This window comes from Chaetodon trifascialis, chromosome 9 (genome assembly GCF_039877785.1).
Source record: "Chaetodon trifascialis isolate fChaTrf1 chromosome 9, fChaTrf1.hap1, whole genome shotgun sequence".
NCBI lineage: Eukaryota > Metazoa > Chordata > Actinopteri > Chaetodontiformes > Chaetodontidae > Chaetodon > Chaetodon trifascialis.
Genome location: NC_092064.1, coordinates 22626209 through 22648565, shown reverse-complemented (window position 1 = coordinate 22648565; position 22357 = coordinate 22626209). Strand labels below are relative to the sequence as shown.

Below are 22357 nucleotides of genomic sequence, written 5' to 3'. Positions count from 1 at the left end.
AAGGAAAATTGTTTCCACCTTCCGTACAACCTCAGAATACACAAATACATAAAACCAGACATAATACATCAAACCTGACAACTCCACACCATGTACCCACTACCAGCACAATCTCAAGCTTCACATACACAAACACTCAAACTCAGCCACAACTGCATTACAGTCATTCAGTTCTGTTACGGCAAAGGGGACGAAACTCCTGCTGACCTGAACTGAGCTGCCACAGAATATGGACAGGTGAACTGAAACCTTTAACTCCTTTAGCGTAGTGAAGTGGATTTTATCAGCTGCGCACAGTGAGCTGATTCATGTTGGTATCCTCCTTTGAATGAAGAAAAGGTGAATACCTCTGTCCGTTGCATCAGATCAGACTGTGACACAGATTAGTGTGTGACTCACTGTGGTGTGAATTAGAAAAACTGTGTCAGACCAGCAGTGCGGCTGTGAATTTAAGTAATCTTTATCAGAGGTGTGTTTTTATCATAAATGATAAATGATGGGCCACCGCCTGGATTTTCAAAATACTGAGATCATGAGTCCCACCCGCTTAAGAAACTAGCCTTAAAAAGAGATTTTTCATAATTGGAGCACAGTGTATACTGGCAGATAAAATAACAATGTCTCCCTTAAAGCAGGGCGCTGTTGCCAACCTTGACAACGTGTTGCAACCAAAGCGCTGCCATTCAAGACTTTTCTGTCTGCTTCGAATTACCTGTATTCTGTGCACTGATTAAGTAATTGCATTTCGCAATTATTTCAGTGAGCAGTTCTCCTTCTTTCCTCGGTGTGCACTCTCTACTGACCTGATACTTGAGCCCCGCCTCTCCACAGCTATTGCAGTGAGTTTGTTAGTTTCAATCAGAGCCAAGAGAAAGTAACTAAGCTGTAAAATAAATTGTCACAAAGTGCTGTAACAGGTTCACAACACTGTCATAAATGGGAAATTTGTTATTTTTGGCATGTGGTCAAAATGGCCACCACTTCCTCAAATACACCAGAGTTCCAGCAGACTAGATTGCCTTCATTTGTGTGTAACAATCAGTTTATGTTGTACTATGTTTGCACGGTTGTTTAAACCTCATGTGAGAATCACGCAGGGTACATAAATAGTCAACATCAGAGCATTTTACCCTCCTGCCAGGAGGGGAAAGCCTGGCTTCCTCAAACATAGTCCAAGAAATGCATTTCTTTACCAGCAGTCTACATATTTTGACAGCGATGTGGATTTTCCTTTACCGTATTGTGTAACACACACAGATATACCCTGTGGCTTCTGTTTTGTTTGGATTTGTTGTGCCTAGTTTTCTTAATTCAGCCTCTTATTTCATGGCACACTTTTACATTTTGCTCTTTGGTTCAAATTACTGTATTTAACAGTCAGTGGATGAGATGATTTTTGGTTCGCAACTGAAGACAAAAGTATAGAGGAGAATCGCGAATTTGGAAAAGTCTTGTGGTTGTTTGCTCGGTGCCGGTGAACAGATGGCTTGGAAGTCTTAAATAGTCTTTCAGATTTGCTGAGATTCATGACCACCAATTTGTGGCCAAATAATGTTCCTTTATGATGTCAAATTTGTCATATTTGCAAGGATTTGGCAACTAGGAAACCTTTGGAGGGTCATTTTGAGTGTTGCACCAAACATTTGTGAGGAGAGGAGAAAAAAGCTTCCTGTGTTATGAGGGAGAATATTGCTTTATAAATGGGTGACTGCACTCTCTGAACCAAAGCCCTTCCCTCGCCCCGTGACCTAACTTTCTACTAAATTTAACGTTTTTTTTTTAGTCATCCAATTAACTAACAAGACAAACAAACCAACAGAAAATACAGCCATGTTGGCAGAGATAATGATGCCAGAAGAAACTACTTTCATCTCTCTGGATTAAGGCAATTTTCACATTTCATAAAGTTTTGACTTTTTTAATGAGAACGTCTTAGTTTTAGCGTGAACTCTCTTGAACTCTCTGTACATTTTTAAGCTTTTAAAGGGTGTAAAATGTCACTTTAGGCTATTTTTTTTCAGCCGACAGAAAACCACATATCCCGTCTTGTGACTTTATGAGGTGACACATTATTTTGAGTGATGTGACACAATACAAAAGAACAAATAGTATTTATTGCAGAGCTACTGTAATGCAGTGGACAGCATAACTTGTCCAGCCTCTTTTTGTGCCCTGTGAGTTCAGGCCACTTGCAGCGAAAACTTTAAACCAAGACCAACGCTGTGCTTTAGGACATAAAACACATTCTGCCTGGCAGTACTATAAAACTACTAAGAGCAGAACTAAGAGAAGAACATAATATGCTGAGCCAAGGAATGTCATGTTCTTTGGCTGTGTCTTCTCTGTAAAAGTGCTGACAGTAATTATGTTGCATTGGTGGTATGCTGAGATGAGAGAAGCTTTTCATTTGTGCTCCTGTAATTGTGAGTCTACAAACCAGTGTGGGATTTCAACATTCATGCCTGCAGACTCATTTTTACCAATTATGAAGACATGAAAAGGTTGTTAAAATCAGGACAGTCCACTTGTTGGGTTTTGACAATAATTGCCTTAATTGTGGACTGTTATTTGTTATTTCATTTATTTATTTTATTGTTTTACTTCCTTCCTAAAATGAGTTAAAATGCACTCAAAGTCCCCAGTCAAACTACGCTTTCAAAACATCCATACGTAAGAATATACAAACTTAAATTGTGTGTAAAATGTCCCAGTTAATTAACAAAGTTGTGTTGCTTTGTGCACAGTATTCTCATAAACGGACCATAGAAACAAGTTCATTCTGTTCAGTCTCTATTTTCACATTTATGTCCAACATCAAATAATTTCAAATTGCCACAGATTTGGAGTAAGTTTGTGGAGGAATAACTCAGTATAAGAGCAGCATTAAAGGACATTCAAGCACGTACATTAAATGTTGTGGTGGAAATCCTGACTTCAATGTAGACCAGTCATCACAACTGGTTACCAGCCATCAGTACTGTCCATGTGACAACACCACACTGTCAGAATAGGCCTACAAAAGTGGGACACAGAGGTCTTGATGCAGGTCTTTGTTTCTGGACATTACAAAATATTGAGACAAAGTTGGAGCCACTGAAACAAATAAAAGATCAAATGACTCCAAATTTGTATACTGTGTACAATACGTCTGCACAAGACTGCTGAAAGATGGGTCTGTGAAATTACACACATAATGCCACCTTGTGGAGATTACTATCATTACACAACAGTCTGGTGGCAAAAGCAAATATTACTTTCTACTGAACATAATGGAGACTGCAATCTTGAAGAACTATAATTTTGGAGAGTACTCCATAATGGCCTGGTTCCTAAAATAAGATGTGGTTATTTCCAGGGATCTGAAAAGCCAGGCTCTCATTCACTGCATGTTCTCAGTGAGATATAATAGTTTACAGTGAAAAGATAAGTGACAAGCATCTCTCTCATTCATTGTTAAACTAAATCAAATCACCAGGAGATATCTCTATTTGTCCGCACCAGCTGTCAGTACACCCACAGCACAGTTCACTGTCTCCTTCTGCTCCACCAAGTGCCTACAAACATCGTAGGCTACCTGCAGCTCACTGAGAAGTGGGCGCGTGCTGCGTCTTCAGGCAGCAGCGTCGGTCACATGAGATGAGACTGATGTTGTGTCACGTGAGGTGTCGTTTCTAAAACATGGCTCCAACTAGCACAGAACAAAAACACCGTCGGCTGACTGACTGCGGTCTGTCTGCTGACACGCATCAGTAAGCATCACAAAATGGAGCCAGCAGTTACGTGTCGTCCCGCAGTATGTCCGCGTTTTATGAAGTTAATGTAGCACAAAGTCACGATGCATGAAACCGACGGTGCTCCGTTAGCTTAACGCTAGCTAGCTGTCAACTGCTACAAGTGGTGAGAGGTGAGCTAAGCATTCGGCAGTACGCGCTGTTGTTGTTTTCTGTTGTTATGTAATTACATTAGAGTTACATCTAACCAGTGTAGCTGCTCTTGTGTAACTTCATGTCAGGGTGTTAGTGACCGCATGGTGTTTTTTTTCTTTCTTGGAGTTAGGTATCGTAACATTAGCCACTTCGTTAAGCTAACTTTTAGCGTTAAGTTGATGCTACTTCCCCAATTGTCTTCTGAAAGCTACCAACTGACTTTCCGGTATTTGCAACGTGAAGGAGGTTGTCATAAACTAAATAACATTTATATGTGTAGTTTGAAGGCAGCAATATTTATTGTCTCTGTTTAAGATGAACCAAGTTGATTCTTGGATGTTATCTCTGCCAGTCAGCTAGCAGCCAAGCTAACACACAAAATTCATTCTAACTTTTATGTAATGGTGCTAAATGATCGTGTTGGGAACTTGTCTTAAGTAAAGTGAGTTGTATATTTGGTCAGAAGCATGTGGTAAAGTCACACTTTAAATCACTGCAAGTGAACGCCTTTAGCAAACTTGCCCCAGTAGAGTAGGTTTAAGGAGCAGAGGCAGTGCAGTCATGTGAGCTGAGCTTAGCTCAAACTTCAGGTACATTCACAGACATCTCATCACTCTGTCATTGCAGAAATGCATTGTTCTTCTCTGTAGAAAGCAACCATCTCTCTTGGCAGTGTTGCACAGCAGTTAGTTGGGTGTCTAATTGTCTGTAAATGCTTCTCAGTTGTATTCTCAGACGGACAGGTGGAAGACGACGTTAGGTCTGCCCTTGATGACTTTGATTTCCTCCTCCGTGAATGTCTGACAGTCGTCCTTTTGGGAGACAGCGAGGTGAACGCAGCAGGACATTGTGCGACTCTTGACGAGGACTGGAGACTTGCCATGGATTGGTTGATGAATGCAGTTGAGAAGGACTTGGGGGTCGACCGACGGCAGCAAGGCCCAGGTCCTCGTCCCAGGGAGCTTGTAGCCCTTGTTCCTACGCGCTGGGTGATGGGCCTGAGGGAGAGGAGGATCATGCGCTGTGCCCGCTTCGACAGCGTCAGTGAGGCAGAAATTCGGACGTACCTTCAGTGTTCCCAAGCGAAGTTGCCTCCTGGTTGGACACGTGTGTGCATTCAGGGTCTGAGGAAAAGCAAGCTGAGCTACAGATTGGCCAGAGACCCTTGTCATGGACAAATGGAGTTCATGTCACAGGATTCTTACGTCAAAACCATGCAGTGTGTGTCGCAACATAATGTCAGGTACTGTGTGTACTCTGATTTTCTACCTTATGTCTGTGCTAAAGCTCAAAGTTAAAAAAAAAAATCTTCTTCAAAGCTCATTCATCATTCCCTTAACAATTGACAGTTATTATTTGTGAGCATTCACAGCTCTCATCCAGAGGCATTTAAAAACAAGTTTTTCTCTGATAATGTTTTGCAGAGCACAAACTATTTTTATAATTGATTACACATGAAAGTCATTTATCCAGCAAAAATGCCACACATTGTCTGGTTCTACCATCTGAAAAGTGAAAAGTCTCCATTTTATATTAGTTTAAACTTGAAAAACCAACTTATGGTTTTGGACTGTTGTGCAGGCAAAACAAGTAATTGAAGATTTGGTTTCATGTGCATGATTTTTTATTTTTTTTTACTTTCTTTCAAACATGTTATAGATTAAATAATTAACCAACAACATAATGGTTAGGGTTAGGGTAACAATGAAAACAATCATTAGTTGCAACTTGCCTTTGTGGATACCTTTAGTCTTTATAAGTGTTGTTTTTTGCATATGAATGAGCTTTATTCAGCTGCAACCGTTTGTACCTGCTGTGGTCAGGACAGGGTTTTCATTCACTATTTGTGCCATTGTTTAATTGTGCGCTCATAATAACATTAGGCGTTTAACTTTTGCTTGTTGTTTTTGGGTATACGTTTCTTTACTCAGAAAGTCGCACTTAACTGTTGACGCTAAACTTGTTGACATGTAAAGTAAATGTCTTGTTTGCACTGAATTTAAAGTTTACTCTTGTGAGATTTATGTGTGAACTTGAAATACCTCAGACATGTTGGAGACAGTAATGTATCAGCTTTTTTTGTTTTTCCCCTTTCCAGGAATCTGTGGCGTGACACTCATTACAAGCTCGTGCAGGCATATGCAGCAGCCAGTGAGCAGATGCATACTGCAGCTGTAGACGCGGTGCGTCAGGCTTTACAGAAGCTCTTCAATTCCATGTTCATCTCATCTGACAAAGTGTCTCCATCCCTTTCTCCAGCCAGAGAAAAGGAGAAAGAAAACTACTTGTCATCCAGTTCATCTTGCTTTTCCAAGTCCCAGTCAGACCATCTTTGTCCTAATGTTCTGCCTGCAGACTGTCTGCTGGAGACAGCAGAGGTGCTCTATGTGATTCTACCATATACTCAGTATTCACTCCATGATATTGTCTCCTTCAGCCCAGCCAAGCTTGCTAACAGCCATGCCAAAGTGTTGTTCATTCTGTACCAGTTACTTATAGCCCTGCAGACATGTCATGCAGCAGGTCTTTCTTGTGGAGAACTCTCCCTGCAGGACATAGCAGTAGATGAGCAGCTCTGCAGCCGCCTCAAAATCAACTTAGCCCATTATGAGGAACTTGGGGCAGAAGAGGATGCAAACAGTGATGTTACTGGCAGAGAAGTGCCAAAAAGTGTCCTGCCAAGGGACCACTTATGTATGAGCCAAGAGAACAAGAGACTTTGCGAAGACTGCTTCGGTGAACTCAAGATGTTGGTTCTGGACTGGGTCCATGGACGTGTCAGTAACTTCCGCTACTTGATGGAACTGAACAGGCTAGCAGGACGCCGAGAAGGAGACCCTAATTATCACCCAGTGCTGCCTTGGGTGGTGGATTTCACTGTGCCATTTGGAAAATTCCGGGACCTCAGGAGGTCAAAGTTCAGGCTCAATAAAGGGGATAAGCAGCTGGACTTCACATATGAGATGACCAAAGAAGCTTTGGCAGCTGCAGTGGGTAATGGGGTAGGTGGAAGTGGTGTAGGTGGAGACCTCAGTGGCTCTGTAGGTGCTGGTGGTGCTGGACAGCCTGACCACCTCCACGTACCTCATCACATATCTGATGTGCTCTCAGACATCACATACTATGTCTACAAAGCCCGGCAGACGCCCAAGTCAGTGTTGTGCAGCCATGTTAGATCCCAGTGGGAGCCTAATGAATACCCAGCCAGTATGGAGCGCATGCAGAGCTGGACCCCCGATGAGTGCATTCCAGAGTTCTACACAGATCCCTCCATTTTCCGCTCTATCCACCCTGACATGCCAGACCTGGATGTGCCTTCCTGGTGCAAGTCGTGCGAGGAGTTCATTGAGGTCCATCGACGCCTTCTGGAGAGCAGAGAGGTGTCCCAGCATTTGCATCACTGGATAGATCTCACATTTGGTTATAAGCTTTCTGGTAAAGAAGCTGTCAAGGCCAAGAATGTGTGCCTGCACCTAGTGGACAACCACACCAATCTGACTACCTATGGTGTAGTTCAGCTGTTTGACCAGCCCCACCCACCCCGCTTATCTCCTTCCCAGTATGCCCCAGCAGAACCTCCTCTCCTTGGCCTTGCTGCTCTTACTGTGCCTTCTCTACACGTCCCTCAAATCAACACCATGGCTGACACTGTGGATGGAATGGTGCCAGAGTCCACAGGATGTGAGTCCAGTGGATGGACCATGGTAGACAGAGATGAAGAGCTTGAACAAGGTATGGAAGCTTTAGACTCATTATCGTCCACTGGCTCCTCCGGTCCTGTGTCCTCCTCTGTCCCAATGCCAAGCACGGCGGGAGGAAAGTTGGGAGCAGAGCACACTGCTGTCTCTCAGTCCCCGAGTTCATTCCCTGGTGATTTTACAAGCGGCTTAGGCCCTGGTTTACGCAGTGCCATGTTACAAAGAGGTGGGCCAACGAACAAAAAACATGGGGAGGGGAGTCTAACTGCCAACAATGCAGAGGAAATCAAAATCACCCTCCCCGAATGCTTCAACCCATTGCAGCCGTTGGAAGAGCTGGAGAAGTTGAACAATTTCCTGGTGAAGAGTCTGCATGCTGAAGTGTGGCATCCTGCAGGATCTCATGACGGCATGAGAGACGGTGTGATAGTTGAATCTCTGCCCTCTCTTACACAGCTCTACCAAAGAGACATGCAGGCCCTTGGTGTTCTCATCGCTGAGATATTCTACTCCTCTAAACTGAGAGGACTGAAACCAGGCAACCCCCTCAGACAGCGTTTCCAAGCTGTTATGAAGCTATGCTCTGCCAGCCTCCGTGATGTGCCACTGTCTTTGCATCATGCTCTGGAGACACTGCTGCTAATAGAGACGCACTCTGGAACAGCACATAGAGACGTACCAGATTGCCCCCGTCCACTCCTTTTCAAATATGACCCCATCTGCGACGGTCTGCCTCCCCCACACCCCTGCCAATTGTTGAACTCAATCATCTCCCCCTTTCCTTTCCCTTCTTATTTTGCAGCACTTCATCAGTTTATCTTTTCCTATCACACCAAGATGGAGACTACATCTAGTCTTCAAGGACGAGATGTTGTCTTTCACTTGTGGCAGCAGCTTGAGACACTGTTGAGGGGAAACATCACAGCTGAGGGTCTTGAGATTCTCTTGCCTTTCATTCTAGCCCTCATGCTTGAAGAGTCCACTGCTGTCTATGCTGCTTGGTACCTTTTTGAGCCCATCTCTAGGGTACTGGGTCCCAGAAATGCAAACAAGTACTTACAGAAGCCACTGATCAACGTTTATGAAAACCCTCACTGCCTGCGAGGACGTTTCTATCTTTACACTGACTGCTTCATTCTGCAGCTGATTGTGAGGCTCGGCCTGCAAGCCTTTCTGTCCAGCCTACTCCCCCATGTGCTGCAGGTCATCACTGGCTTTGAAAGCTGCATCTCAGGCTCTGGCGGGGAAGCTTGCAAAGGGCTGAGGGGTGGTACATGCAATCTAGGAGAGGAAGAGGAAGAAGACTTTCAGTGTGGTGAGGTGCGACCATCTTCTGGGTCTGTCAGCGGGAATATGGGAGGTAGCAGTGGAGCCAGCGGAGGGGTCGTGGTGGGTGATTCAGGGCTGGTCGATTACTCCTCTGGCATCAGCCTCAATGACCAAGTGTTTCTCTCAGAGGCGGAGGACTTTCAGAATGGGTTCTACGTCAACAGTGGAGCAGGGGTGGCTGCTGGGAAACAGCAGAGCCAGAACTCTGCAGCCAAGGATCAAGACCAGGAGTCTTTAAGTGTGGGGAAACTAAGTGACAAAAGCAGCACAAGTGAGCTGTCACTAGGTGATGGAGACTCGATGCGGGATCGAGCCAGTCTCAAATCAGCTGACAGCAGCCAGGACCTGAAACACGCTAGTGAGGGAGAGGAGGGAGGAGAGCTGGAGGAAGAAGAGGTGACTGAGACTAATGAGGGCAAAGAGGGTACAGATGACCCTGCCGCTCCCAACCTGGAGCTCACTCTCTCTGGTTGCACAGAAGCTTCAGGAGCCACAGTTGCCACTCTGGAGGGAGACTTTGTGAATGGAATGGCGCTGGAAGGGGCTGATAAAGGCAATGTGGGAGAGCAGGAGGAGGATGACCACGATCCGTCAGAAGAGTCTGAGGAGAAAGAGCAAAAGATTCTTCTTGGTGGGTGAATTGCATTAAGGTTTATGTGAAATTGTGTTTTACTGATTCATGTCTAATGTTTTTAATCATGTCTCCACACACAGATACAGTCTGCAAAACAGTGCGATGGCTGTCAGCAAAGCTCGGACCAACAGTGACGTCTCGATACATTGCAAGAAATTTGCTGAGATTGCTTACAAATTGTTACATTGGTAAGAAAATTTTAGAAGATACAAAGTTTCTTTGCCATATTTATGTACGGCAACACAACACTGACAGGACGATGCACAGTTTTGTGTATCAAACATGTTTCATCTGTTTCCCTCAGCTGATTTCCTTCTCATGTTCTCTGCCTGTAGGGCCTCAGAAACACCAATTTGTGGCTCCTGTGTCTGAGGACAGCAGTCTGGAGAGTGTGGGACTGGGCAGCGTGTATGAGAAAAAACCTGTGGTTGGAGACCAGACAGCAGGCCCTGTGTTGGACTGTCTCATCTACATAGCTCAACTTTATGGAGAGCCTGTACTCACTTACCAGTACCTGCCTTATATAGGATACCTGGTAAGGGGGACAAAGCAGCACTCACACACACAAAGCATCATTTGGCTTTTTAAGTTCACTATTTGTCTAAGAACATAAGCAAAATGTGCTTCGATTTCTCAAATGTGTATGTTTCCAGGTTTCTCCACCTTCTTCGCAGCGGCTTAACACACGAAAGGAGGCAAGTCTGCTTGGAGCTGTTGCACTTACACAGAAGATCATTGTCTTTCTCTCTGATACCACTCTGATGGACATGCTTATGAAGATCAATCAGGATGTGCTCCTGCCACTGCTGGACCTGCTCACCACCCCTCGTATGGGGTAAATAACATACATTACAACCATGCACATGTTCTAGATGTATTTTTAGGTTTCACCCAACACAGTGCCTGAATGTTTAATTAATCAAACACATGTCAAATTGCAGAATATTGCAAACAGATTGTTTTGCTTTTTATTGTTATTCATTTTTTTAAAATGCCTTTTAGTTTTTGTGTTGAAATAGTGTCATCAGAAAACATGCAACAATAATAATAAAGTTTATTTATATAGCATGTTTCATACAAGAAATGCAGCTAAATGCAGCTCAAAGTGCTTTACAACTAAGACATCAGATGCACCAAGTGCAACACAGAAGCATAGAATAAACATAAAAACAGGGATAGAAAATGTATGTACAGTAAGATGGAGAATAAAACACACTTCACAGTAGTAGTAAAAAAATAAGGATGAAAATGAAAGCAATTCATAACATAAGATGTAAAATAAAACCACTGTATAGTCGTTATAGAATAAAGTTAAAAAAATAGAATACATTGAATGCTGAAAATCAAGTAAAATACAGCAGTTTCAAAGATGTGCAGCAGTGCATAAATTTCAGGCTTGTATCAGGTAAGTCATAGCTAATTAAAGGCTAAAGTGAAGATTTAAGCTGTCTTTAAAATACTAAGTGAGCTGGCTTCCCTGATATCTAAAGGCATAATTAACAAAGGCTTCATCACTGATTTTCTTTCGCCTGCTGGGAACCTCCAGTAAACCAGCCGCTTGACGGCAAATACTGAACAAGGGATTTAGCAATGTAACTTCATCCTAGCCCACTGAGGGCTTTGTATATAGGAGGACTTTAAAATCAATTCTGAATGTTGCAGGAAGCCGGTGCAGAGCAGCTAACGGCGTACTAAAGTGCTCTCTCCTCTTGTTTCTGGTTGTTAGCCGAGCTGCAGAGTTTTGAATGAGCTGAAGTCTCTTAGTGGTTATTTTCAGGAGACCAGCAAATAGGGCATTACCAGCATCGATCTGTTCTTCAGTATCTTTTTAATTTACAAATGGTCGTTGAAGTGTGATAGAACTGTCATTCATCCTCTGCTTGGTTTTACCCATCCTGCTGTACTCAGGTTCCCCAGTGGGGTGCAGACACGCACTGCCGTCTGTCTCAAGACACTCAGCCTGATGGCTCTCATCTGTCTGCGCATTGGGAGGGAGATGGTGCAACAGCATATGGCTGACACTCTGCGTCGGTTCTTCGCTGTTTTCTCTCTGCTGCATTCTCTGCAGCCCCAGGTACGCACGCACACAAACACTGCACAGGAAGACTGACAGGCACCACGTTAAGTTTATTTCTAGAATGCTCTCAACAAGCAGATCTGTCACAAAGAGCCTGACAACAACAAATCACACAAAGGCAGATTAAAATAAAAACGAGACAGAAACTTGGAATGCAAGCTGTCTTTCAGACAGACAGAGAAAGAGAGTACATACATTTGTGAGCATGGCAGGATGTTTTTTCTTGTTGCATCAGATGATATGAAGTTCCTTCATGTAGTTGCATCGACGGTATTTCTTTTTAAGATGGAATGGGAGGTTTGCAGATGTGGTGACTGTCTCTCTTGCACTGTAGCTGGACAGGGCACCTCGCAGAGTTGTGGGAGAAGTTACGGTTGTGGACGTCTGCACACCTGAAGAGTCAAATGTCACATACGAGCTGGGGGTATTGGAGGAGCTGCAGACTGTTTTTAACCCTGAGATGGCTCATGCCTCCTACATCCCCTTCTATTGTCTCATAGGTAGGGAAGCCTCATCCTGTGCCACATACAGAATACCCTGTGTTGCAAGAAGAAGGCAGTATACTCGGTGCTAAAATCAAATATATCCTTTGTTGTGATTTCTGTAGGTGACATGGCAATTCGAAAGCTGGTTCCCAACCATGAGTTGGTCTGGCAGTTGGCCCAGTCCTACCATCATAGTCTGAGTCAGGTGAGTCCAGAAACAAACCCCACAGCAGCATCCAGGGTAGAGCTGCCTCCATCCTCCATGGGTCTCTCTTCGGGCTTTGCCAGACGTGCCGGTTGCAGCCCATTCCCTGCACCCTCGACCAGCTCCACCCAGCTCGGAGACTCCCTCCCTGAGTCAGGCACTTTTGGGAGCCACCTGGTAGGAAACCGCATACAAGTGTCCCGTGACGCTGATTATGACGGTAGCTCGAACCTGGGCTTGGCCAACTCCTGGGGACGCTCCAGTCATACCACGCCCATCATCACCACTGCCTCCACCTTCACCACTCCATCCGTCGGCACAGCTTCCTTTTCTTCCTCCTGGATGATGGGCCCCACCCTAGAGGACAGTGCTCTGAAGCAGGAGCTCCCTCGCAGCGGCCGCTCATTGCAGGGCAACTGGCTGGCCTACTGGCAGTATGAGATTGGCCTCAACCAGCAGGATCCACATTTCCACTTCCACCAGATCCGACTGCAGAGCTTCCTGGGTCACTCAGGCACTACAAAGTGTTTGGCGCCACTGGCAGGCGAAGATTACTTCCTTTCTGGTAGTAAAGACAAGACTGTGAAACTCTGGCCCCTCTATAACCACGGTGACGGAACACAGGAGGTGGAGCCCAGGCTGACGTACAGCGACCATCGAAAGTCAGTCTTCTATGTTGGACAGCTGGAGACTTCGCAGGAGGTTGTCAGCTGTGATGGTACTGTGCACCTGTGGGACCAGTTTACAGGTAAGAGATCAAGCAGAATGCATTTCTGCTCATGATTAGATGTGTGCATCTGTAAAATTGTTTATGAGGTTAGCTAAAGGACACGAGACTTGAATCGATGGAATGAAATAACTTCAGCTTTTCTATCTACACTCTCTCTGTTGTCCTCAGGTAAGCAGATCCGCTCGTACGAAGCCGTGGACGGGAAGAATCCCATCACAGCTGTCACCACCATGCCAGCTCCACACTGCAGTGTTGTGTTTGGCAGCGCGGATTCTGTTCTCCGCTTCATTGATCCTCGCAAACCGGGACTGCAGGTAGCAATTTCACTTAGCAAGCTCATTCTGTCAAGACCTACTCCATACAGCATCCACCAATTATCAATCATTACTGTGTTTTCTAAAATGGTAGCATGTTTTACACTTTTCCACTATAGAGTTATTCAGCCTTGACAGTGACAAATCTTCCCCTGTGTCCCCAGCATGAATTTCGTCTGGCATACAACAATGTGAGCGCTGGGCTCATCCGCTACCTGGCAGTGAGCCCTTCAGGGCGCACTGTGGCTGCAGGTTTCTCATCTGGCTTCATTGTTCTGCTAGATGCACGTACTGGACTTATTCTGAAGGGCTGGCCGGCTCACGAGGGAGACATCCTCCAAATGAAGGTATAATTAGAGTGTGTGTGTGGTTTTCTTTATCTTATATCTGTGTAACCGTCCAGGGCTGCCTCTGGGTAACATCTTGGTCAGTGGTGTTTAGTAAATATGTCCTTTCTGACCACTGGAATATGATCTACTAGTGACAGTAAAACAGACTCCATGAGGGTTTGAAATCAACAACAGTAGTTGTGCATGCAATGAAAAAGTGATTTTTATTTGTGCTTTTTGGAGCATCTTTGCCTTTATTTATACAACAGGTCTCTGGCCAACTACATGGATAAACCATTCATTTGAAATAGTAATTTCAGCTATTTGATAACATTATGCAAAAGCTGTTCTTGTCAAATTCTAGCAATTACAAACTGGGGTAGTTAATATTAGTTTCAATAGATTGGTTGAATGCAAAATAAATGAGTGCTTTCAGGATACTATAAAAATGTGGTTAGACTCAAAGTCACAGTTTGACACCCACTAGACTTTAGAAACAAAGGAAGGAAAGGAAGACATTAATTAAAATTTCTCTACTGAATAGCTTGCAGTTTGGCAGCCGTCATTTCAATTTTGGAGGGTCTTTAATGCACCAAGTAGAAGAGTGTGAAAACATTCCTTCTTCCTGCTGCATTATCATAAGAGAGTCTTTTGTTGTCCATCGTTTAAAATAATTATTATTCTTCACCACTTCCAAACACTACAATTCAATGTTGTCATGTAATAAAATTTAAAAAAATCAAAGTGGGTGAATACTGAATACTGTTTTAGGCTTTGTATGTTCGAGGTACACAGAAATATGTGCTGATTGTAGGATAGAACGTGTTGTTTTTGTGTGTCCGAAAGTGCTTCCTTGATCTAATCGTGGCCACACACTAATTTGAACTCTTGTTACACAAAGTACTCATATTCAGCGTGTGTTTCCCAACACTGACATGCGTGGGACTCTAAACCGTCAAGTTGTTTACACAAGACTTGGGCTGGGGGACGCTGGTCGTGCAGTGTGTCACATAAATTGGGCGGTTGCTTTGCCAGATAAACTTGTAGCCAAACACTGGATAATTTCTCAAACATTACTCATTACTTCGTTCAGTTTGTAAGCGTGGTGTGATTTCTGAAAAGCTGAATGAGTTTGAGGTGGGGTTGGATGATGGGTTCACCAGCAACTACAACAGGACTGTAAACAAAACTTTAAGTGTTTATTTTTAGAAAACCTATCTAACTGTCACAAGATATTTTGTCCTTTGTAGGCTTGCATAGACCAGCAGAATGTGGTGGCAATTAAACAGGCTTTCCGGTAAACGGTGGAGACTTTTGGTTGACCACAGCTGTGGAGATCACAACCCACGCAGTGACAGTTTATCACCTGGCCCTGGTGTTGACTCAAACCCAGCATTGCTGCCCCTGATAAAAATGAAAGCAGTGTTGCTGTTTAATGTGCATTCAACCTATAATTTCATAGGTGTGGTGTTAATGTTGTCTTCATTTAGCACCGTATGTGTAAAACACCTGAGCTCTTGCATGACATCAGTCCTGTCCCGTAAAATGTTCTAGAAAACTGACCTGTTCCTGTATTACGGTACCACTTCATATACTCGAGCCAGAAGGTGGGGCTGTACTTTTCAGTAGTCATGTGATAAATTTTTAAGAGGAGGGTTTTATTTTGACATTCCACAAAGGAAGTGGTGGAGAGATATGAAGCGGTGCAGAGATGGTGAAAGTTGTACCCAGCAAATCTGCTGTCAACAGAGCGCAAGGATGAGCAAACTTTATTTAACCCCAAATTAGGTCAAGGATTGTATCTCTAGTTTTAAAGGCACAAGTTTAGGCAAATATGGACAGAGGTTACTCATTAGAAAGACCACATTGGTTGTCATTGGCACATTCACGTTACTCAGACTTCCCCTCAATTGTTGCGTGTAGCAGCCACTGCCTGTTCTCATAGTTAGCTGGGACATTAAAAACAAATAAACGTCATTATTTTGTCTTATTCGAAATACATTTTCTAGGAAGTAAAGATTATCAAGCTAATTCAAGTGACTCCCAACTAAAGGTTCTGCGTTTGTGTGTCAAAATGGATGAAAGCAAATAAGGCTGTAGGCTGTTGCCTTATTTATCTGTCTGAATATGTGTGCTGCATGTCTGCAAGTCATTTTAATGAAATCGCCCTTAAAATCAAGTAATGTAGTTTTTTTAAAAACATTTCCACTTTAGAAGTATTCATATTTGTTGATTACAGAATATTTAAAAGGACATTTAATTGCATTACAAGTAATAATCACAGTTCTTGAAAAACAATGCTGTTGCTTAAGTTAAGATAAGACTTTATTTATCCCACGCCGGGGAAATTCAACTGTTGAATAATTGAATATAACATCTACAGCCTGTGATTTCCTTTCTTGTGTTGTTACTTTTCAGGCTGCAGAAGGAAACTTGGTCATCAGCTCGTCCACCGACTACACACTCACTGTGTGGAAAGATCTGGAACACAAGCCTTTTCGCCAGTACAAGTCGCAGTCCGACCCCATTCACGCCTTTGACCTTTACGGTTCAGAGATTGTTACCGGAACAGTGGCTAACAAGATTGGGGTGTACTCCATGGCGGATATCTCCCTGAGCCCTGTTAGCAGCACAAAGCTGAGCTCGGAGAACTTCCGCGGCACTCTGACCAGCCTGGCAGTCCTGCCCACCAAGAGGCTCCTGCTGCTGGGCTCTGAGAACGGGGCCATCCGGTTATTAGCGTAGGGGAAATCAATGGCTCCCAGCGACTCTTAGCACTGACCTTGGAAGTGTCTTTCTCATGAATACACCAGGTGTCTCTCCCTTCTCCTGTGCTTGAGGTCAGTTGTACTTGTGGGGCAGTTAGTCAGCTCCACTGAAATGCTTTTTGAATGAAGCAGCACAAACAAAGGCATTGTATAAGCTTCATGTCTGCCGAATCTTACTACTCCGGCTGTTGGCACCGAATTTTGATGAACAGGAGATGTGTGCTACATTTATCATGTACAGTAAATCCCATGATATTTTAAAAGTCTATAGATGTATAGATAGTATATAATGGGAAATTCTTATCTTGACAAGGTCGTTGACTAGGTCAGTTATTCTGTTCGAAAGAATGGATCAGAGGATGTGCTCAGGAAGGTGGAACCTAACACGGTTCTTATGTAGTGTTTACACTTTCCAAATAGATGCATAACAACACCAAAAATACATTGACCTCAACTTTCATTTCCCTTGATGTTAGAATACATGCGTATCCAAATGCACTGATTAAACTATGCAGTATTTGTAGATCGAATCATTTGTTTGTGTTAGCGTCACGCCGTGTTTCATGAGAGATGTTTCACATTAGATTGTTTATACTTCATGAACAATAAAAGTACACTCACTGTTTTGTCGACAGTCTCGGTGCATCTCCTCAGAGCGGGGACGCTTCAGTTGTCCCCGCATACAAGACTCAATTACCGATGCACAGCCTTTATTCTACTGCACAAGTACGGCCTGAATTGTAACATTAAGATTCTCACTCAGATTTTAAAGACTGAATGTTTTTATCCACTAATAAATTACTTGAAGTTGCTTTTGGATTTTTAAACCGTTGATTTAACAGTCGGAGCCTGTAGCAACATTATATTGGGAGTGCATATAGGCAGATACCACTTTGACTGCATATGCCAGTTCTTTCTAATTTCTGACTACAAAAGCTAACATAGGAGCAGCCAATGCCAAGATAAACAGTTTTGTATTTTAACATTTATATGTAACTGCATATGAATATGTTGAGAAAATACAAACCAAGCTTATAAATCAATAAAAAAACGTGGTTTAACTTGCTGCAGTAGAAGTTTTTGTCTCAAATCCAGCCCAATTTCCACAAAACTCCTAATGAAGTTTTCAAAGGCCAATAGCATCTAACAATCAAAGCTCTCCCCTTTGTGCGATTTTTATCACTGTCATGTTGTAAAACACAGTTTGCCTACTTTTCTAATTATTTGCCCGAAGCTCAAAATGCTCAAAGTGTATTACACCTTTTGATATTTTGTGGGGTTTTTTTGTAAACCTGGAGTGAAAGCTCGATAACAATAAAGCAACAAACTTGTTTTGAAAAGACAATTTGTAGTTGCGATTGTTCCCGTATCTCTTTGAACATTTTAAGAAAAATCCAAGAAAAAGCTTATTTATTAACTGGATTAATAAAAAATAAATTGCTTCCTTGTTTTTTTTGTGTGTGTTCCAGTTGTTCTGTGTGATTCACCTGGATTCATTGTGACTCCCACCCTTGCCTTCCGATCTTGGCTGAGTCACTCGAGCTCAGATTGGACAAAGTCCCCTCTTATGTTTGCAGACGGCTGTCATGTGGTCTAGAAGATACCGCTTTTGCTCAGTGGTGAAATGTGACCAAATCAGCTGAATAAGTTTATTTTTGTCTTAATTTCTTTCCCTCTCTTGAGTAGTTATTGATCACAGTATATAACCCCAGTTTTTAGACAGAGCAGTCAGGCGTAGCTGCCTCTTCTGTGAAGCTGGTAATCCGTCAAAGCCAAGGGGTTCTGGGAAATGTGGGCTTGTGTTCTCTCTAATCAAATGTGTAACTCCGGTGTCAGCATTTTGTATTTGTTTGCCCACACACAGTTGGATTAACCACACTTTTGCAATTAATCTGTCATGTGTCCTCTCATAGATTTAGTTGTGTCATGACATTATCACCTGCCCATTGACATGCAAAATAACTAAGCGTGGTAGCCTTCAATATTTAACCCTGGATGAGTCTCAGTAGCTGCATTTACAAACAAATAGTGGCTTGAACAAGGCCCCAATCAATGCAAGTTGATATTTAACTGTTTGCTGAGCAAGTGCCAATCTTTCACTCTCAGGAATTCTGCCATCCTCAGTTGCTTAGTCGCTCCTTTTTTGGACAAGGCAGGAGGTTTTTTTCCTATTTAAATTTAAGGTAAGATCAAATATGTTTTCATGAACTTGTTGGGACACTACTGTACATCGAAATAATCTGATGGCTTGGTGGAATGTGCTAAATATTACTGTTATTCATGGTTTTTTCATGTTAGTGTAAGGTGTGCAAAGGAGGCTATGGCGCTATACCTGCCAAGACTTTTGACTTGTTTTTGCATAGTTTGTGTTGAATACATACATGTTCCTGAAAAGTGCATAGCTTTGTTTCTTTGACGAATGAATATGTAGTATCAGGATGTGGTTCAAGACGGCCTGGATGTGTGTTGAAGGCACACACTTTGCAGTTTCTGTGAGGAGATTTTGGTGCACAAAATCCTTTTGTTTGGCTTTCATGATTTAGGTACACTTCCAGATGATCTGGGTCCCTTTAAAAGAGAGGGCGACTAAGTAAGAAAGTGTTTGAGACCTGCAGATAATACAGCAAAGAAACTATTCATAAAAAGGTGAGAGTGATATAAGAGGTTTAAACAAGAGAGGTGTATTTGTTGTTTCATGAAAGTGACCAGGACAATTTTTTTTTGGTACAACATAATTTCTCTTTCACAGTTACATTGTAAAGACATGGACCTTCATCTGACACTCCTGTTGATCTGTCTCTGCAGCCAAGGAGTCACTGTAAGTTTAGAAACTCAAATCACTTTTAAGATTATGCTAGTTTGTGTAATGTTTGCATAAATGGTTATTTTATACTATATGTCTGCTCGACAGAATGCTGAGGTGGCTGACAATGAGTCAATCCCCTTGGTGCCTCTCATTCCTTTGATGCCCAGCCACCCCATAGAGGTTAGAGGCAAAATAGAAATGTTTGGACAGATTTTTTTTTTCTTCTCTCTCATAGTGCTTGTTGTCTAACAGCAGTTCTTGTCATCTAAATTCCCAGTTTGGAAAATGTGTCCTTGTACTTAACATTTTGTTGTATCCCTGCTTTTAGAAAGTAGAAAACATAAGTACACCACAAGCAGAAGCTGCATATACCACAGAAGCACCTGTAATTGCAACATCCATAAGGCCCAACGGGGGCTCATCAGAGGAGGAACAAGATGAGGTTTGTCTGTCCACCGGCCGAAGCCCGCAGTCCAGGGAGGCCATCGCTGCCGCTATTCAAAAACTGGGAGTGCAACTGCTGCAGAACCTGGAGGCAACGCCAGAGCAGCCAAACATCATCATATCTCCTTTCAGCATATCATTAGCGCTCTCCCAGCTGGCTTTAGGTATGCATGTCCCGCTGCAGCTCTTACATGACACATTGTACCTGATCATCTTGTTTCCTGCATGACATTTGAGGAGTCAGCAACAAGTTTAAAGTTTCCTGAAGGTCATCACCATTCTTATCCAGTTATTGCACCCCTCTTCTTCACAGGTGCAGTAAATGAGACGCAGGAGCTGCTGATGCATCACCTCCATGAGCACACTCTCTCCTGCTACCACGAGTCGCTGCATAATGTGTTAGTGCAGCTCAGAGACAACGACCTGCATATTGCCACACGCATCTTCCTGCGCCAAGGTTACTTCCTAGAAAGGACACAGCTTTTGTCTAAATCGTTTTTAACTATGCTAATGGTTAAGACTACACAGCTCCTGCTTGCAGAAAGATTTATTTTCTTAGAATTTCTCTCATTCGTAGTGACCTAAAGAACGGATTTAAGAGGAAAAAAAAGCCTGAGTGAGTGTGTGTTCATTATGTTTCAGGATTTGAGCCAAAGGAGGAGTTTGTCAGTGAATCCCAGCGGTTATATGATTCAGAGCCAGCAGTGTTGGAGAGCCTGCAGCAGATTAACGACTGGGTAGACAAACAAACAAACGGAAAGATGACTGACTTCCTGTCTGCTTTACCGCCCAATCTGCTCCTCATGCTCATTAATGCTGTCCATTTCAAAGGTAAAATGCCACCACATTCATATAATTAGCCATGTTTGCTGAGAGTGCGATCCCAGTGGAAGTAACCAATCAAATCTCCACTGTTTGCAAGTTTCCCTTTGTTTCCTTTGCTGCTGACTATAAGTGAGACCCCTTTTCCACGTTACCCGCAGGGGAGTGGAAAGCTCGATTTGACCCGCGCTTCACCTCCAGGGGTGTGTTCTACCTTGACGACAAACACATGGTTGATGTTGAAGTGATGGAAGATGCCAAACATCCCTTGAGTTTATTTATTGATAATGAACTGGAGGCTCAGGTAAAATACAGTTTCATCACTCACTCTTCATGATTTAATCACTGTTCCCAAGACACACACATGAGGTTTGGAAAGAAACCTAAATTCCTGTCACCATTTCTTTGTTTCCCATGCAGGTAGCGAGCTTCCCGTTCCAGAAGTTCATGAGCTTGTTGGTGGTCATGCCTTTGTCCGGCCAGGTGAATGTGTCTTCTCTTTCCGCCAAGCTGAATGTCTCAGACCTGTATAATCGTTTGCCCAAGCAGAGGGCCGTTCAAGTCAAAGTCCCCAAATTCAAACTGGAGTATGCTCAAGAGCTGCAGGATGTTTTTACCAAATTGGGTAAGACCTTGTTTTTTTCTGTGGTTACTGTGGTATTTTCCACCACACATACAAATCAATTTTGAACATGCTATGGACTAGAATTGACCCTGTCCTCCCTGCTCTGTGTTAGGCCTTGGAGACATGTTTTCAAGTCCCAACTTGGCTGAGATAGCAGACGGCCCCCTGCTGGTGTCCAGTGTCATGCATAAGTCCAGCATGGAAATCAATGAGGAGGGTGCAGAGGCTGCTGCAGCCACCACTGTGATCATCTCACGGGCATCCAACCCTGTTTTCCACCTGAGCCAACCCTTTTTCTTCGCCCTAATGGATGATATGACTCAAGTGCCGATTTTCATGGGTGTCATCAACAACCCGAATCCGGGAGCTCCTATCTTGCAGAGAGGAGAACCCGGGAGCAAAGATAAAGTGGGATTCCCTATTGATAAGAATCAAGTTGGCTCATTTGGAGGCCCACCTAAGTAGGCGCTAATAACTGCACTGCCGTCCTAAGGAAAACCCAGGCCAAGACCTCTATGATTGTACAGATTAAATGTAAAATATCACTTAGCTGCATCAGGTGTGTGTGAAAACATATCCTTTATTTCATTGTAGAATGAACACACTGAGGAGCCAGGTTTCCCATGTAAAAACCAGATATTTCTTTAAAAATGTCAGTTTTGCTGCATTAGATGACAACTCTTAATATTAGAATTAGATATAATAAATGGTTTATACCCACAGTAAAATCAGTCTTCACCTTATAATTGATTGATTAGACTTTAATCAATCAACGTTTTGGAAATGTGCGGTCAAGTTCACAGCATTAGCTCCACCATTTTGTATGGGGTTTGATTTTTAAAGATGTCGTCTAAGGGGATAATAAAGTGAATTGTTTTGAATCACAACCTGTCAAGGTTATGAGTTCTATTGTCTTATTGAACTAAAAGATGTGATTGTAATCTGAAGGTAAATTGATGAATTGATGAAAATGGGAAAAGTCACAACAGCAAGAACAAGGCTGATGGTCACACATGCATACCTGACGTTTTATCCCAAAGCCAGCAATTTGTGGTTGTGGAGCTTCCTTTTTGTGTACTTTGGTGAATAACTAGCTGGTGTTCGATGGTCCTTCCCCACCAGGTTCCCCCTTGTCTCTGTGACAAATCTGATGATTCAAATGATG

The 22357-nt window shown here is 43.1% G+C and overlaps 2 protein-coding genes across 2 annotated transcripts; both read left to right on the top strand.

Annotated features, from left to right (window-relative positions):
* Positions 1–4655: 4655 nt before the first annotated feature.
* Positions 4656–17561, top strand: wdr81 (WD repeat domain 81). The gene is made up of 11 exons (XM_070970334.1): positions 4656–5169; positions 6025–9584; positions 9668–9775; positions 9923–10122; positions 10241–10422; positions 11496–11661; positions 11999–12164; positions 12272–13102; positions 13253–13398; positions 13563–13745; positions 16146–17561. The coding sequence occupies exons 1-11, from the start codon at positions 4808–4810 to the stop codon at positions 16470–16472; spliced, it is 6231 nt and encodes a 2076-aa protein (XP_070826435.1). The 5' UTR covers positions 4656–4807; the 3' UTR covers positions 16473–17561.
* A 1698-nt stretch (positions 17562–19259) lies between these two features.
* Positions 19260–21657, top strand: serpinf2b (serpin peptidase inhibitor, clade F (alpha-2 antiplasmin, pigment epithelium derived factor), member 2b). Its single transcript, XM_070971054.1, has 8 exons — positions 19260–19313; positions 19407–19481; positions 19630–19909; positions 20059–20202; positions 20388–20576; positions 20729–20871; positions 20988–21192; positions 21305–21657. The coding sequence occupies exons 1-8, from the start codon at positions 19260–19262 to the stop codon at positions 21655–21657; spliced, it is 1443 nt and encodes a 480-aa protein (XP_070827155.1).
* The last annotated feature ends 700 nt before the right edge of the window (positions 21658–22357 follow it).

What these genes read in the sequence shown, in the direction of transcription:
- wdr81 (XM_070970334.1), top strand. Translation starts at nt 4,808, where the DNA reads ATGGATTGGTTGATGAATGCAGTTGAGAAGGACTTGGGGGTCGACCGA. An exon ending in TGCATTCTCTGCAGCCCCAG is followed by an intron (nt 11,662 to 11,998) that starts GTACGCACGCAC and finishes CTTGCACTGTAG; the next exon opens with CTGGACAGGGCACCTCGCAG. An exon ending in CCCCTTCTATTGTCTCATAG is followed by an intron (nt 12,165 to 12,271) that starts GTAGGGAAGCCT and finishes TGATTTCTGTAG; the next exon opens with GTGACATGGCAATTCGAAAG.
- serpinf2b (XM_070971054.1), top strand. Translation starts at nt 19,260, where the DNA reads ATGGACCTTCATCTGACACTCCTGTTGATCTGTCTCTGCAGCCAAGGA. An exon ending in TGCCCAGCCACCCCATAGAG is followed by an intron (nt 19,482 to 19,629) that starts GTTAGAGGCAAA and finishes CCCTGCTTTTAG; the next exon opens with AAAGTAGAAAACATAAGTAC. An exon ending in TAATGCTGTCCATTTCAAAG is followed by an intron (nt 20,577 to 20,728) that starts GTAAAATGCCAC and finishes CGTTACCCGCAG; the next exon opens with GGGAGTGGAAAGCTCGATTT.